Source organism: Telmatherina bonti, assembly GCF_933228915.1.
Source record: "Telmatherina bonti genome assembly, chromosome: 9".
Taxonomy (NCBI): Eukaryota; Metazoa; Chordata; class Actinopteri; order Atheriniformes; family Telmatherinidae; genus Telmatherina; species Telmatherina bonti.
In genome coordinates this window covers 32,434,533-32,448,379 of record NC_136627.1, presented here as the reverse complement: position 1 = coordinate 32,448,379, position 13,847 = coordinate 32,434,533, and the positions used below count along the sequence as shown (strand labels likewise).

General features: G+C 47.1%; 1 protein-coding gene across 1 annotated transcript in view; it reads left to right on the top strand.

Annotated features, from left to right (window-relative positions):
• The first annotated feature begins 381 nt into the window (after positions 1-381).
• cdon (cell adhesion associated, oncogene regulated) overlaps positions 382-13,847 on the top strand; it is a 37,476-nt gene continuing 24,010 nt past the window's right edge. The window contains exons 1-3 of the mRNA XM_079246990.1: positions 382-735; positions 12,484-12,622; positions 13,221-13,499. Coding sequence (XP_079103116.1) covers positions 12,550-12,622; positions 13,221-13,499 — 352 coding nt within the window. The 5' untranslated portion in view covers positions 382-735; positions 12,484-12,549. The remainder of the gene's footprint in view (positions 736-12,483; positions 12,623-13,220; positions 13,500-13,847) is intronic.

Sequence of the window (13,847 nt, the reverse complement as noted above, 5' to 3'; positions counted from 1 at the left end):
ATCAGTAAACAGTGCAACGAGCTACGTTTTGTTTTTCCTGTATCTCATTTTAAACGTTTGTAAAATGTTTTACTTAACACTTACAATTGACAAGGGTGAATTTTACTGTGACTGAATTTCATTATGTTTGATTTTCAGGTGCGCCCGTGCGTCCTGGTCCGCACGTGCGCGCGGACAGGAGAAAGAGGAAGTTACTTTCCCGTTAGATTGTAAAACTTGTCAATGCACAGAGTATGCTGGTAACACCCCCTGCTCCTCCCTCCCTCCTCCAGGAGCCGCGCGGAGCTGTGGGGCTGGGACATTCCTGGCTTGACGAGCAGCCTGGCTGCTGCCATGATTTGCTGAGCAACTCGACACTGGCTTCAGAGATGCGTGTGTGGAAGAGGCAGCAGTAGAGCCGGAGGAGCTACAGGAACGGCTCAGAGTGCGAGCAGGACGGGACCTTCCGTTTTTCCTCCAACAACCGGACTCCAGGCTCCCCCAGAGGGAAGTCCACCAGCGCAGCTCCAGTCCAGACCAGGGGAAGTTGGCGCACCTTGGCCCCCGAAGCTCGCGCTGCTGTGCGGGTCTGAAAAACTGTCTCCGCTCCTCCGACTGGGTTCATGATTTCCTCCCGTCACTTTGCACTTTGAGCCCGTGTCTAATGGAGGGCCTCGCGTGGATTTTCCACCAGAATAATGCGTCCTGCTGCTAGTTCACCCGACGTCTCGCAGATTTGCCCCTCCTGGAAGAGAGGTAAGACCGCAGGAGTCCCTGCTGGTGGCTGGCTGGCTCGGAGAAGCGGGTCCAGGCCAGCTTTGGGCTTGTCTGGAAATAACAAAAGAAATATGAGGCTAAAAGCAGCGGAAAGCTCCAGTTTGAGCTGTTTCTCTAACATGGCAGTGTTTGCTTAACTTTGTGGAGAGGTGGGAAGCAGCGGCGGCTCCGCGGGGCTGCGGCTGGGGCCCCTGGATGGATTTCACACGGTGGATGAAGCCACGATGCATCAAACACACTGATTCTAAAGCCTTAGACACACTTTTATGTGTTTCATGTCAGAATTATGACTCTTACCATTGACAGCAGTGATTACTGAACATTTTCTAGACTCGTTTGTGAGAGTCTCCAGTTTGGATTCATGTTTGTTGAACTAAAATCTTCCGGCTGATAAACATAAGAGGTGGCTTTTTAACAATAGTTTGCATAAGATCTCACTTAGTTTCCCCCAGAGCAGCATTATTATTGAGCCATTTTCTGAACTTTTTTGTCTTGTAGATGAATGAAACCCAAGAGAGAGTCTAAATATTTGTTTGGTAAACAGCTTTGGAGGGAAGCTCCACTCCAGTCCACATCCCAATTAAAAACAAGGCCGCGGCTGCATTTCTGCTTAAAAAGATGAAAGGATTGGTCTTTGCCTTTTTTCTTTTTTAAAGGGGAAATATGTCTCACCCTCCACACGTTACTGTCACCTTCATAAAAGCTGGAAATGATCTGAGTGGATGTGAAAGTTTCTTTCTTTTAAGGTTCTGCTTCTGTTTTACAGTAGATCTGCTTGAGGAGCCAACTTTCAGCCACATTTACCACTCTGTAGAAACATGGTGGCTTAGACTAATATTTGACTTTTTTTTTTTTCCTTCCTTCACAGACAGAAAGCCTTTGTTGTTTCAGTTAAATCCCTGGAGGGTGTCATAAATGTTGGTGAATCAATGTGAGTGTTGCTCTGAATCTGGCAAGTGCACAAATCTCTGCACAAAGGAAAGAGCTTGTTGTTGGAGGACCTGGAACACGTTCCTGATGGGATAAAACTTGAGAGAAAAGATGCAGAAATGTGGAATAAAACACTGATAGTTCAGTGTGTGCATTCAGGTTCAGGATTTTGTTTAAGTGTGGGGTTTCGTAACGTGATTATAATTAAAAAGAAGAATCGATGATCGACTGAGATTTTCTAGTGTGAGCAGAAGTCTTTCTGTCATTCCGTCATTATCTCCATCTCCTGCTCAGCCTTATCGCCAGAGTGACTTCTGTTGCACGGGGAGACTCTCAGAAAGTCCAACACTCACAAGTTAGCAGGAACAAAGTCTGGAATCCCTCTCGGATGCGTGACATGTAGTCAGTGGGACACACATGGCCGCTCTCAGATAAAACACTTTCAAGTTCAAACGGTTGCTCATGCATTGTTGCGCCTGTTGGGGGACAAGAAGACACTTCCGATGGCTTTCAGATCCTTTCAGTGCCGCCAAATATTGGGTGAGTGTCTGTCAGAGCTTTGCTCCTTGTGTTAGATTCAGACTCTGTTTCTGGAAGTTATTATATTTTCCTTTAGCCAGGTGTTTTATGTATTGTTTTGTTGTGAAGAGCTGCCTGAGCAGGCAGCTTCTTCCTGTGCGTTCAGAGCAAGCAGCTCTTTTCCTTTAGTTTTCTAAAGCCTTGGCATCCGAGCATGATGTTTATTCATCTGCATGGCAGAAAGATGCTTTATGCAGGCAGATTTTCTTACTTTCAGAGGATGGAAATGATAACAAAAACAAAGCTTTTTTGTTAGAAACTTCACAAACAAAGTGAAATTTAAATGTAAAAATTACGCCTGATGCTGAAGCAAGTTGAGCATTTTAAGAATAACAGTGCATGTTGTTTCCAGAGTCTCAGCCATTCTTCTTTTAAAAAACAGGCTTTTCACAAAGCGCTATTAGTGAAATTAATAAACCATTAGTGGCCTTACTCTTATCGGACAGACCCTCACAAAGTACAGCCACGCTATTAAGAGGGTTTGAATAATGTTTGAGCCATTAGGGTGCTTGTTAATGATAAACACATGTTGCTGGAGGAAAACTATGCTAAGTGGGCAATTTGAATGTAAGCATGTGTAATGATACCAGTCCCTGCTCTCATAATGGCTCTCTTGATTTTTCTGATGCCGTATTTTAAGGCGCACAACCACATGCACACCAAAAATGACAAATGATAGTAGAATACTAACAGCTTAGGTTTCATTAAAGGTAGAAGCAGGAACTGAGGTCATGGTGGGGATCAGATTTACTAGTTTTGGCATTATATTGAAGTTTTTTTTAAATGAAATTTGCAGTCAGTTGATTATTTTTGTTGGACAGATAGTTAAAGTCAATAATAAAGTGGCCAACAGTGTCTCGTTTGTTGGCCTCTAGCATGGTCCGTCCCCGACACAGATGCTCCATTTGGTGGGTTTTACTGTTTTCTTATGATCTGAAGCTGATTAATAACTGAAAACTATATTATCTTAATCTGTTGAAGTATTTTAGTAAAGGATAAATGAATGAAAGTCTGTCTGTGGTGGGAGAGGGTGTGTCTGAGTGGGTGACTAAAGTGTATTTTGGGCACCTCCCACATTCTCCCTTTTCCAAGGCAAGGCGGCAAACCTCAGCTCTGACCCTGACGTGCATGGAAATGAAGTAGAACCCTAAATCACAGCGAGGTGCGCTTGTTTATGATTTGTGCTGTGATTTGTCAGATTATCCCACAAAAGGATCAAGGAAATGGTTTTGGGAATCTGTAGTTGGAGTGGTAATTTTTAATCTTCACAATATATTCACTCTTCTTTTTTTTTTTTTTTTTTTTTTTTTAAATTGACCGCAGCTAATGAGGATAACAAAGAGGAATTTAGAGGGCTGTTTTATTGTCGAGGTTTGACCCCTTCAAACAAGCATTTCCAAACTCGAACCTAGCTTGTTTTGAACTCTTGACACGCTCATTTCTCAGGGATTGAGTCATGCTGCAGCACTTTTCCCATTTTCTGAAGTTGGCCTTTACTCTGCAACCTTCAGCTCCCATTGGTTGAGGACAGACTTCGACCTCAGGCCTCCTTTAGATGGACAGAGGAGCGTTTTGGGCAGCATGCCAGAGAAGCCCCCATGTTCAAAGAACCAGAGGGTGCTGATTGACAACACCCAGCAGCCATGAGCTGGGGGTTGCAGGTCTGAGTGAGGGGGTTTGAGTTCCTGTGACTCTTAGGTTGGTGAGTGCACCCTGCAGCTGCAGTGCAGATGAAAACCGCTTTACTTTCCTCCTTCTGGTTCCTTCCCGCACAAACTGAAGCCGTGTTTAAGCAGTAGCCGAATGTGTCGCTCGTGTTTATGCAAATCTGTCATTAGCAGCATTTCTTATCAGCTCTGAACTCACACTGTCATCGTTTTAACTTCACGACACATATTTCTCCCAGTGGGGACCGCCCTCCTCTCCCCACTTCTTCCATTCCCCCCTCTGAGTCGACAGATGATCCAAACATCTTGGCACTGACTCGCCCGTGCTACGCAAGCATGTTACTCCAGGAGGTTTGGGATAAGCCGCGTGCTTCCTCTGGTACAACTCTTCTGAAATGTCAGAGGTGAGCTGAGCGTAGCTCCGTGTATACACCGGCTTTCAACAGATGGTCAGATCGAGTTTCTAAAAATTCAGAACCTTGAAGCACTTGAAACTGGATAATGACTTTCAAGAGATTTCAGAAATCAAATGAGAAACATCGGGGCGTAATTGTTAAGACAAACAAACAGTTTTTAGAGCAGCAGAAACAGATGTTACAGGCAGCCACTGAAATGCAGCGCAGGCTGGAGATAGGCAGGGCGAAGAGGTCTGCTTCTTCTCCCAACATGGTTTGCTTTCTGCTCATGGAATGGAAATACAGGCCTCAACTAAATATATATGTTTGTGTTCTCAATATGATAAGGGAATGTAAACCAATACCACACACACACACGGCTGCTTTGAGGGAGCCCACACTCGAAAGGCAGCTTCGGATGATGAAAATGCCTCAACAACAGATGGTCAAGAGCTTTTGTGACACAGTAGGAGTCACTTTTTAACTGTAGGAAAATATTATGTAGGTCAGATCTTAACGCTGAGCTAAAAGACTGCAGCAGACTGCAAAATACTGGTCCAGAGCCATTTGAAGTCCACTCAGTGTGAATCTGCTTCAGACACATGGAGTGAAGTTTGTCCTTCATTTATGGGCCCTTTATTTTTGGAAGGAGTGCCTCTAGGTTTCAGCTACATTATGTCAACAACGGAGAACAAAAAGCTTCCCAGGAACTCTATACGTGGCGTTCCAGACTATTATGGAACATCTATTATGGACTGGAATGATTTTAGTCATTATTGAGCAAAAGCGTGATGAGAATGATTGTTCTGCCGCTTGTTTCGTGGACTTTTCTTACTGAATCGTCCACTCCAGGGAGAAGAAGCACACCGATGCTGACAACCCGCACTGCCAAGAACATGTAAGGCGGGGGGATTTTACTTTTTCATGCATTCTCTGCTTCTTCCTTTTTGCAACATTAATTTACTCTCCCTTCCTGTAAGTGACCCTCCTAAATGTGTCCGCCTCAGTCCGTCACCTCAGCACAGGGCCCCTAAGACTCGTGTCCTCTTGAAACAGCTCGCGGCCGCAGCTTTCTATTTCAAATCTTGAACCAATAAGTCCCATCTGACGTGGGTTTTCTGCGAACCAGAATATGTGCGCAGTTTAAAAGCCAGCGCAGGGATCAGCAGGACTATATTAAGGCAGAACCAGTGGCTGGCACTCCCCTTCAGCTGACAAACAGGCTTCTTGTTTAAGGGCTGTTTTTCTCCCAGATCAGAGCGCAAGGCAGTGTGGGTGCTGCCGCCGCTGCCTCCGGGCCTGCGGTCGTGGATGCCATTTTGGGCTCTCCTTGCTCCGAGATGTGGGCCTTTAGGGAAGAATTGAACCCCCTATTTACACAAGATATTCAAAGTGAGGAGAAGAATGTAAGTCAGAGGGATAAAACGGGGCCGATCCTGCATTGTTCGGATCTAAGGAGATACTCGCGGTATATCTGCCTTGTGATGGATGACTTCATTTGGCAAAATAAACCATCAGCATCTCTTTGTGGTGCTCTCACGCAGTAGCAAACATGCAGAAACCATGATGAAGATTGCCTGCTCTTAAGCTCAATGCCGCGGCCTCTCTTGTGCCGGCCTTTAGAAGTCGTGCTTTTCTTGGTGGCGTTAGTGCATGACTTCACCTTTCATAAACTCCTCTCATCTCTGATCCTGCAGTGAGCAGCAGCCAGGTTTTGAAAGATTTTGGAGAATCTCTAAGTTCACTTGAAGAGCCAAGAGTGGAGCCTTGGATGATTTGTGGCCTGAAGTTTGTTTTGCGTTCATCTGAGTGCCGCAAAACAAGAGAGGAGTGCTACAAGGAGAGACGGATAAACATTTAGACAAACTAAATAAAGCATTTACACACTCTGTTTGGGAATGCATATTTATCTTGAGGTCCCTCAGACTTGTAAGTCAGCTGGCCTGTTTGCAAGAGATTTGTGGAAGAGGTGAAGAAGACTAATTATGTTTAAAGCTTTTTATACATGTTTGTTTTGGTTCAGCCGGCTGGTCGTGGGGTTCAGGTTTTCGCAGGCGAGGCTTTCTGTCACATAAATCCTCCCCCCGTGGATCCACAGTCATCGCTTTATCATACTTGCAGTGTCAATTCATCACCTAGAAGAATGAAAACTCCATGCGTACTTTCTTTCTCACGCCTCTCAGGCAACAAACAGAGAGGCAAACACCCTGAAAGCTGCACAGTCGACTTTATATCTGCTTGGTTTTGAATACTGACTCAGTAAAACTCGGCTTCTTGCTAGTGTCTGTTTGGACACACTGTCATTTTGTTTTTGTTGCACATGGTTAACATTACACTATTTAATGTATGGTTTAGTTTTAGACTCCTTTTGGTTGGCAGCCAGGGAGCTATCCGGGAGAGACTGAGCAGAAACTGTTGTCTGCGTCTTCGCTGCTTGTTGCCATAGAGACATAAGCAGTGGAATCCAGGAGAGTTTGGGAGGGACGAGTGTCTCCGCTGAGAGGAGAGCATTTGGGGGGCAGCTGGATCAGATCACTACATGCCCACACAGTGGTGTTTAAAAGCACATGCTATCTTGACTCCCCTTGGAAAGATGGGCTTTGTTCGTGCGTTGGACAGTTGTGGTCATTTCATCCTCTCCTGTATCCCATCTACGTGTTTTCCCATCATCTCTCTAATAAAGGTTGATAATATGGAATGTCAGTCTGTGGCCTCCTGCCCTGGTGCCACGGCTGCACAATCCCTGCTCCCTTCCCGCTTGCCGGGATGAATCAGACTCTTGGCATATGTTGGAGATCAGTGTTATAACACACCCTGCAGGCAACAGGGCTGTCTTGTGCATTCCTCCTTTCAATCAGAATTACCTTTTCGTCTGTGTTAATGTTCCTCCGTGGCCTGAAAGGCCTGTGAAATCAGCTGGAAGGGCCTGGAGAGCTCAGACAATGGACAAGGGTTGTTAGTTACATGTGCTTTGCAAAAGGTCTCAAGGTGGCCTTGTATGGTGTTGATACCCGGGGATCTTTTTCCAGTGTCCGAGGCTGCTATTGAGTTTCACCCTTGTGGTTAATCCCGCTGTTCAGGACCTTGGGAAACAATCTTACCTCCCCCTGCCCTCCTGTGCCACCCCTCACAGATTCCCAGGAAAAACAAGACATTTCAGAACAATCGCCAATTAAGATGGTTCTTACATACTGTACCATTCACTCTCTTCTCCCTCTGTCTCAGCCTTTCTACCCCCCCCCCCCCCCCCCCTTTCTCTCAATTCTCAGCTCTCTGTTTGTGTCCTCGGCCAACAAGCCTTAGGGTGGAATTAGCGCTGTCTCCCAGGTCCCGGCCCTGGCACTTTGGAAGGGTCGGGCTTTGGTGAACGGAGGCGTTGTTGGGAGGAGGTGGGGGTGTGTGTCCTCGGTAAACAGGGCTTTGTGGGATGTGACTGTCTGATCCCCGAGGGCCTCTCCTTTCATTCCTCCTCTGGTCTGATCCCACACCACTGCAGTGTAGTCAGGATCTTGGCGTCAGCAGGCTCTGGGAGCATCTTGGCCTCTTCATCACCCTGCGCCCTCTGGACTGCTGATGCTCTGTCCATCAGCGCTGCAGATGAATGTGCAGAGGGAGCAGACCATCCCTGAAGATGCACTTTGTTTGTCTTATGCAGTTGCACTCAGTTTAAGTGATTTATCGAGGAGATTTGTGTTAACTTTCGGCAGGAAAGTTGGGGTCAGACAAAGGCAGTCATTCTGTATTATGGAGCAGCTACACGCCTTGAATAGGATTTTCTCCATAGTACTTGTAGTAAAACAAAGAGGACCTCTCTTTGTCCACCTAATTCCCTCAGCTCATTACAAATTACGCCCTCTTTCTATCTTGCTTTAGCTCACTTCCCCTCTGTCTAAGTCTGTCCCACTTTTAATAACATCTCAGTCTTTAATCAGGCAGAGTTAGAGCATACCAAAAGCCCAGTGTTTCCACTCATCTCTTCTCTCTGTGGCCCGGGGCTTCCTCCACAGACTCACCCAGACCATAATGGTCCCTTAGAGTCTCTTCTATCGGGAGGCCCTTCCCAAGTTTCTGGGCCGAGCGGAGTGTTGGCAGACATGGATGCCATTATCTGTACGCCTCGATCTCTGAGCCAAATGAAAAGGGAGGAGAAGGGAATCGGGGCTTGGCAGTGTTTCACCTCCCACTGAAAGTTTCACCTCCCTACACCCCCATCTCCTTTTGCCTTTCCCCCCATTGCCTCCCATCGCTCAGTTTTGAATGATCTCCCATCTCTTTTTTTAGTGTGTGTGTGTCCCTTTTTCTTCTTTTTTTGTGTCCGTTGTTGGCTTTCTCTGTGAAGCTGAGGAATGTGTGCGCGGCAGAGTCAGTGAGATGTGGGGCGAGTGCAGACAGGTTTGGGGTATAGCATGTGAATCAGCTCCAGCGCACAGGTCAGATTAGACCATCATACCAGAAAAGACTTGCTCTTTCCCTTCCAGCCCACTGATCTCCTTCCGTTGAAATCTTTTTTTTTTTTTTTTTAAGCTTTATTCGCTTCTGGGTATTTGTTGCGATTTGTCCTTTTTGTTTTTGTTGTTGTTGTTGTTGGAGCTAAATCTTTCAGTGCATTGGTACCTCAGTAGTACTGATTGCCAGCAGAGTCCGGATAAGCCTCTGTTATCACACTTGAGAGCTGCCTTACGATGTTTGCTTTCATTCAGCTGTGCAGTCTTGTGAAGCAGTGAGGCCAGGCCCCTGCCTCAGTCAGCAGCACCAGTTGTGACCTGTTCTTCCTCTGCCCTCCAGGTCTTTGATGCTTCGCCGCGTTGCTTTTGTCCCTGTTTACCCAATACGACAGGGATATGGGCTTGCTCCACATGGGGGCAGATGGGGCTTTAAGTAGTTCATGCAGAGAGGAGGCCAAAAAAAGAAGTGCAGGTGCTAACTACCCCAGAGCTCAGATCCCTTTCCCTTCCCTGAGGGCAGCCTGTCAGTCTGTTTATTTTCTCCTGTGTCATCACCAGGGATCTCTCTTGTCCTGCAGGGGGATTGATTGTTCTGTTCCTGTGTTTGAGTTTTGAATTACTCACCAAATGGATAAATAAAGGTGCTGTCCATCACTGTTATTTCTCTGTTATAGATGGTTGTGCAAGAAGCACGACTGGTAAAGCTACAAAAAATGTGTTGCTTTTACTCGCGTTCACACTTTTAAACCAGGTGCCAGTCCAGCGTTTCCCTGGACGCACGGATCAGCTCGTCCGCTCAGAAAATAGGAACGTTTCCATGTGAACTCACTGACTTCTTCTGTTATTTTTCTTAAACAGTCCACACGTCTGTTTGTCAACCTTTAACATTTCAGTTTTGTTTTTCTGCAAGCTGTCTCTTCACTTTATAGCCCGTCCTTGAGAGAATCCATGCAGCTACAACTTAACTACAAAAGCAGATAAAAAGCAAGATCAGATTTAGCATACGGAGAATAAATCTGGAGCACATGATTTTTTTTTTCTGCTTAGCTGTCAAGTCTGGATTTTTGAGAAGGAAAGCAGAGGAGTGAGGATGAGGAGAAAGCTCTCAAACCCATCAGCCTTTACCTGACAGGAGCTTCCCTTTTGACAAAGGGCCACTCCAAGCTTTGGCCTGCTCAGGAGGAAGCAGGATTTTCCTTTTGTATGAAGCCAGTGTTGCCAGCATAAGGAAGAGTCTGTGATAAAGGATACTAGATATCCTCGCAGAGTCTGTCTCCGCTGAGGCTTCATGGTGGCGGATGTCACTGGAAAGCCAAACAGATAAGAAGCAGGAATGATGCCCCTGTGTTTCCTCGTCGTGCCAGATCGATGGGCCAGATAGGCAGCTGTGTGTGTTTACACAAGAGCATCCAGTCGGAACCGTAGTGCCAAACTGATATGTGAGCCGGGACAACTAAAGAATAAAAAAAAAAGATAGTCTGATGAGACATGGAGGTGATTCTACCATCTCTATGTGCCAATGTGTCTATGCTTGGTTGTGCATTGTCATAGCACTGTTGTTATTATTGTAATTATATATCATTATTCCGGCAGAGAAAGATAGTTTCCACTGATGACATGGGGGCAGTGTGCAGGGCCTGTTGCAACTCGTGCGAAGGAGAAACTGCAGGCTGATGAATGAGCATGCACACACATGGGCCTGGACCTGAAACGCAAAGCAGATACACAAAATATCCTGTGTGAAAAATTACTGATCGTTGCTTAAAGATGAGGCGTTTAATCACAACCAGTCCAGCGTTGGAAGAGTTTACCGCATTTTTGAAGCACATTTGCACCTGATTGGTGTGTGATGTTTGCTAATGTGTGTAAACACGGTAAATAAAAAGAAATGTGTGTGACAAGAGCAGAGAGCTTGAGGTGACCTCAGGGGGCTGGTCCAGGGCCACCAGACACCCGCTGCCTGTTCATCCTCTGCCTCTGCTCCATCCTGACCTTTGACCTCGGGGTGAGATGGGGGCGTGAGCCAGGAGCTGGAGGAGTTTATTATTTCCTGCCTCTTCTCTCCTCCTCCTCTCAGGATGCCCTCTGAGTGCACGATGAAGAGTGTGAGACTGAATGCATGGACAGGGGTGTAGCCAAAACATACAGAACGACATCATGAAGGCTGTTGTTGTGACATTTTAAGTAATTAGCATTATAATAAACCTACAGTGGCTGTGCTGCGGCAATGTATGAAGAAAAACTTGCTGTCATGGCGTGCATCTGAGTTTCTCCTTCCTATTCTCAGTTTGTTGCAAAGAAAAAAAAATCCTTTTCCTACAGGCATTCCCCTGCACCTCCTTCCTCATATTTCCAGCCAGGAGAGCACATCCCCAGCAGAAAGCCCCCCCGCTGCGATGAGCCTGTGTGAACAACAACTGTGGAGAAAAACGGAACCTAATAGTCTGGAGTTTGAGCTGAAAGTCTGCAGAGTTAACGTGTGGAAACGGCTTTACTTAGAGAGGTGCGTGGTGGATCAGTGGCTCCCAGTCAGGCGGAGAAAATGGGAATTATAACGAAAGTGAACTCGATTGTGAAGATCAAAATCGCTTGTCCAAGATGTGTTAGTTTTTCTCATCAGCCTTGATAAACCCGGTGCACCGTCCCAGGAATGGGAACAGCTTTGCAGATTGTGTCTGATGTGGCAAGAAATAAAATAGTCTGAGAAATGATGGGATGACCCAGATCTGCTCACAGATTATCAGTGTAGCATTTTCAGCCACCTTCCAGTGACAAACGTTACGGAAACCTGGTGAAGCTCATGGCAGCAGTCTGAGCCATTACAAGACTCAGCTGAAAGACTGAGCCTCCTGATGAACCATCAGCCGCTACAGTCCGCCACTTGTTGCAGAGGCATGAACTCAGTGGGCAAAGATGTGAACAGGAATAATTGCTTACTGGGACCGGGGTTTTCATGCTTTGTCTCAGCTGTCGCCTTCTGCAGAGGCTAATCAAACTGACCTGGTTGATTGTTAAGTGCGTGCAACAACTTTTGAAGCGGGTGAATGAGGGTTAGAAACCTGTTCACCTTCTCCGTTCCCACCCAGGCATCATGTTTTTTATTTGACCCACCCTCCAGCCTCGGTTGGCCCTTCCGCTGATATCTGCGTGCCACCGGGGCAGCAGTGTGAATATCACAGCTGGACGGCCATTGTCCCTCCAGCCTCAGGCTCCAACCCTGGTTACCAACCAGGAACCTGGGATCAAAGCTCGCCCGGATTACTCTGAGAAAGAGGAGGAGGAGGTGCTGCGTTCAGAGGGGGTCGAGTTGAAAAGGACAGAGGAATGCTCCTAATTATGTGCCCTCCACTCCTTCTCTGTCTCTCCCTCTGGCTCTTCTCTTGTCTCCCTGTGTGTGTCTGGCCTGCTCTTCAGGCTGCAGCGAGCCTGTGAGGAGGCAACACAGTGTGACAAGAGAGTGATATTAGGACTGAGGCGACAGCCTCTCCTGCCTCTCCATTAGCAGGAGATCTCAGCGGCCTAGTGGGAGAGACGGAGGACATTCCAGCTTCTGTAGAGACAGCGAGAAGGGTACCGAGACGGGTCAGAGGAGCTGGTGGGAGGTGGAGATCAAGGAGTGTGTAACAAGGATGTGTCGTCAAGGTTAGAGGGACTGTTGTAAGTTTGGCATCTGTAGTTTAATGTGTTTCTCCTTGTGTTTGTGTGTTCCAGGTTTTCTGAACGGACGAGGACGTACATACGGAGCAACACGGCTGCTGGCAGGGGTCAAAGTGCACCATGGACGGTGGCCTCAGGGTCTTCCTGTCCACTCTACTGTGTCTCAGCCAGTCTCTGCTTACTAGCTGCTCTTGTAAGTTGCTCTCCTTTCAGCTGAACGTACCTGACAGCTTTCACAGTAAGAAACTGATTCACAACAGGATATTTTTTAACAGTTTGATACCTTCATTAACCTTCAGCACACTGCCGGCGCGTGAAGACAATGATGTGTCTGAAGGGGAACTGTTTGAGCTCTTGAAACTAATCGCTATGTGGACCAAGTAAAAGATGCAAAGAGAGACAGAGCAGGACGATTGAGTCGTGTTGCTCACTTTGAATTTCAAGGTAGAATTAGCGTCATGAAAATGAGGAGAGACAAATAAAACAATAAATTATAGATTAGGCAAATAATCTGCAAATTGTGACTGGATTGAGAAATCCTGATGATCATTAGATGAAACTGTGCTGCAGTGGTTTTCAGTGGCAACTCCGTCTGTGTCACTGAGTCACAGATCAGCTGATGAAGATGCTGAAGAGCTGCAGCACAAATGACAGGAAAAGCTTTTAGCTTTTCTCATCCACTCAGTAACATTTCATTCCCCAGTGATCTCTCCAGATCCTCCACCGTGTTGCTCTGGATGTGCATCTGAAGGAGAACGTGTTCTGAACCTGTTCTCCGGTTTTCTCTCCAGCTCCATCTCCCTCCTTCCGCTCCGAGCCCGCCTCCGTGGTGAAGAGTCGAGGCTCTGCGGTGCGTCTGCAGTGCTTAGCCAGTCCCCCGTCAGCGGTGCTTTCCTGGCGCTTCCGAGGCCTTCCCCTGGACCGGGACACCCTGCCTGGCGTGGAGCTCAGCAAAAGCTCCCTCACCATCTCTTCTCTCTCGCCCAGCCATGCCGGCGTCTATCAGTGCGTGGCACGCTTCGACCACGGGCCGGCCATCGCCAGCCGCCTCGCTCGTGTCGCTGTAGCAGGTACGGATGCAGAGAATTACCGTGCTGTGAGTATTTCTCCTCACTTCAAAGAGTGTTGAAGAAAGAGAGGAAGGGGCCTTGAGAAAAGGAAAGCCGTTTTGAATGGCCGTCCTCTGCAGCCGGCTGCTGCGCGGCGAGGGGAAGGAAGCAGTAGGAGCTTTCACTCGGGCAGCCTTCCAGACACCTCTTGACTGGTATCCTTAATGAGGCTTGGGCTTTCCTGTGTGTAAGCGTGATATGTTCCTGCTGGGATGCTTCTTGCTCTTGGATGCTGCATGAAGAGGTCGACCCTGATCTGGAGTCGTATCAGGCATGAACAGAATCGCTTCTCTGCAACAATAAACAAAA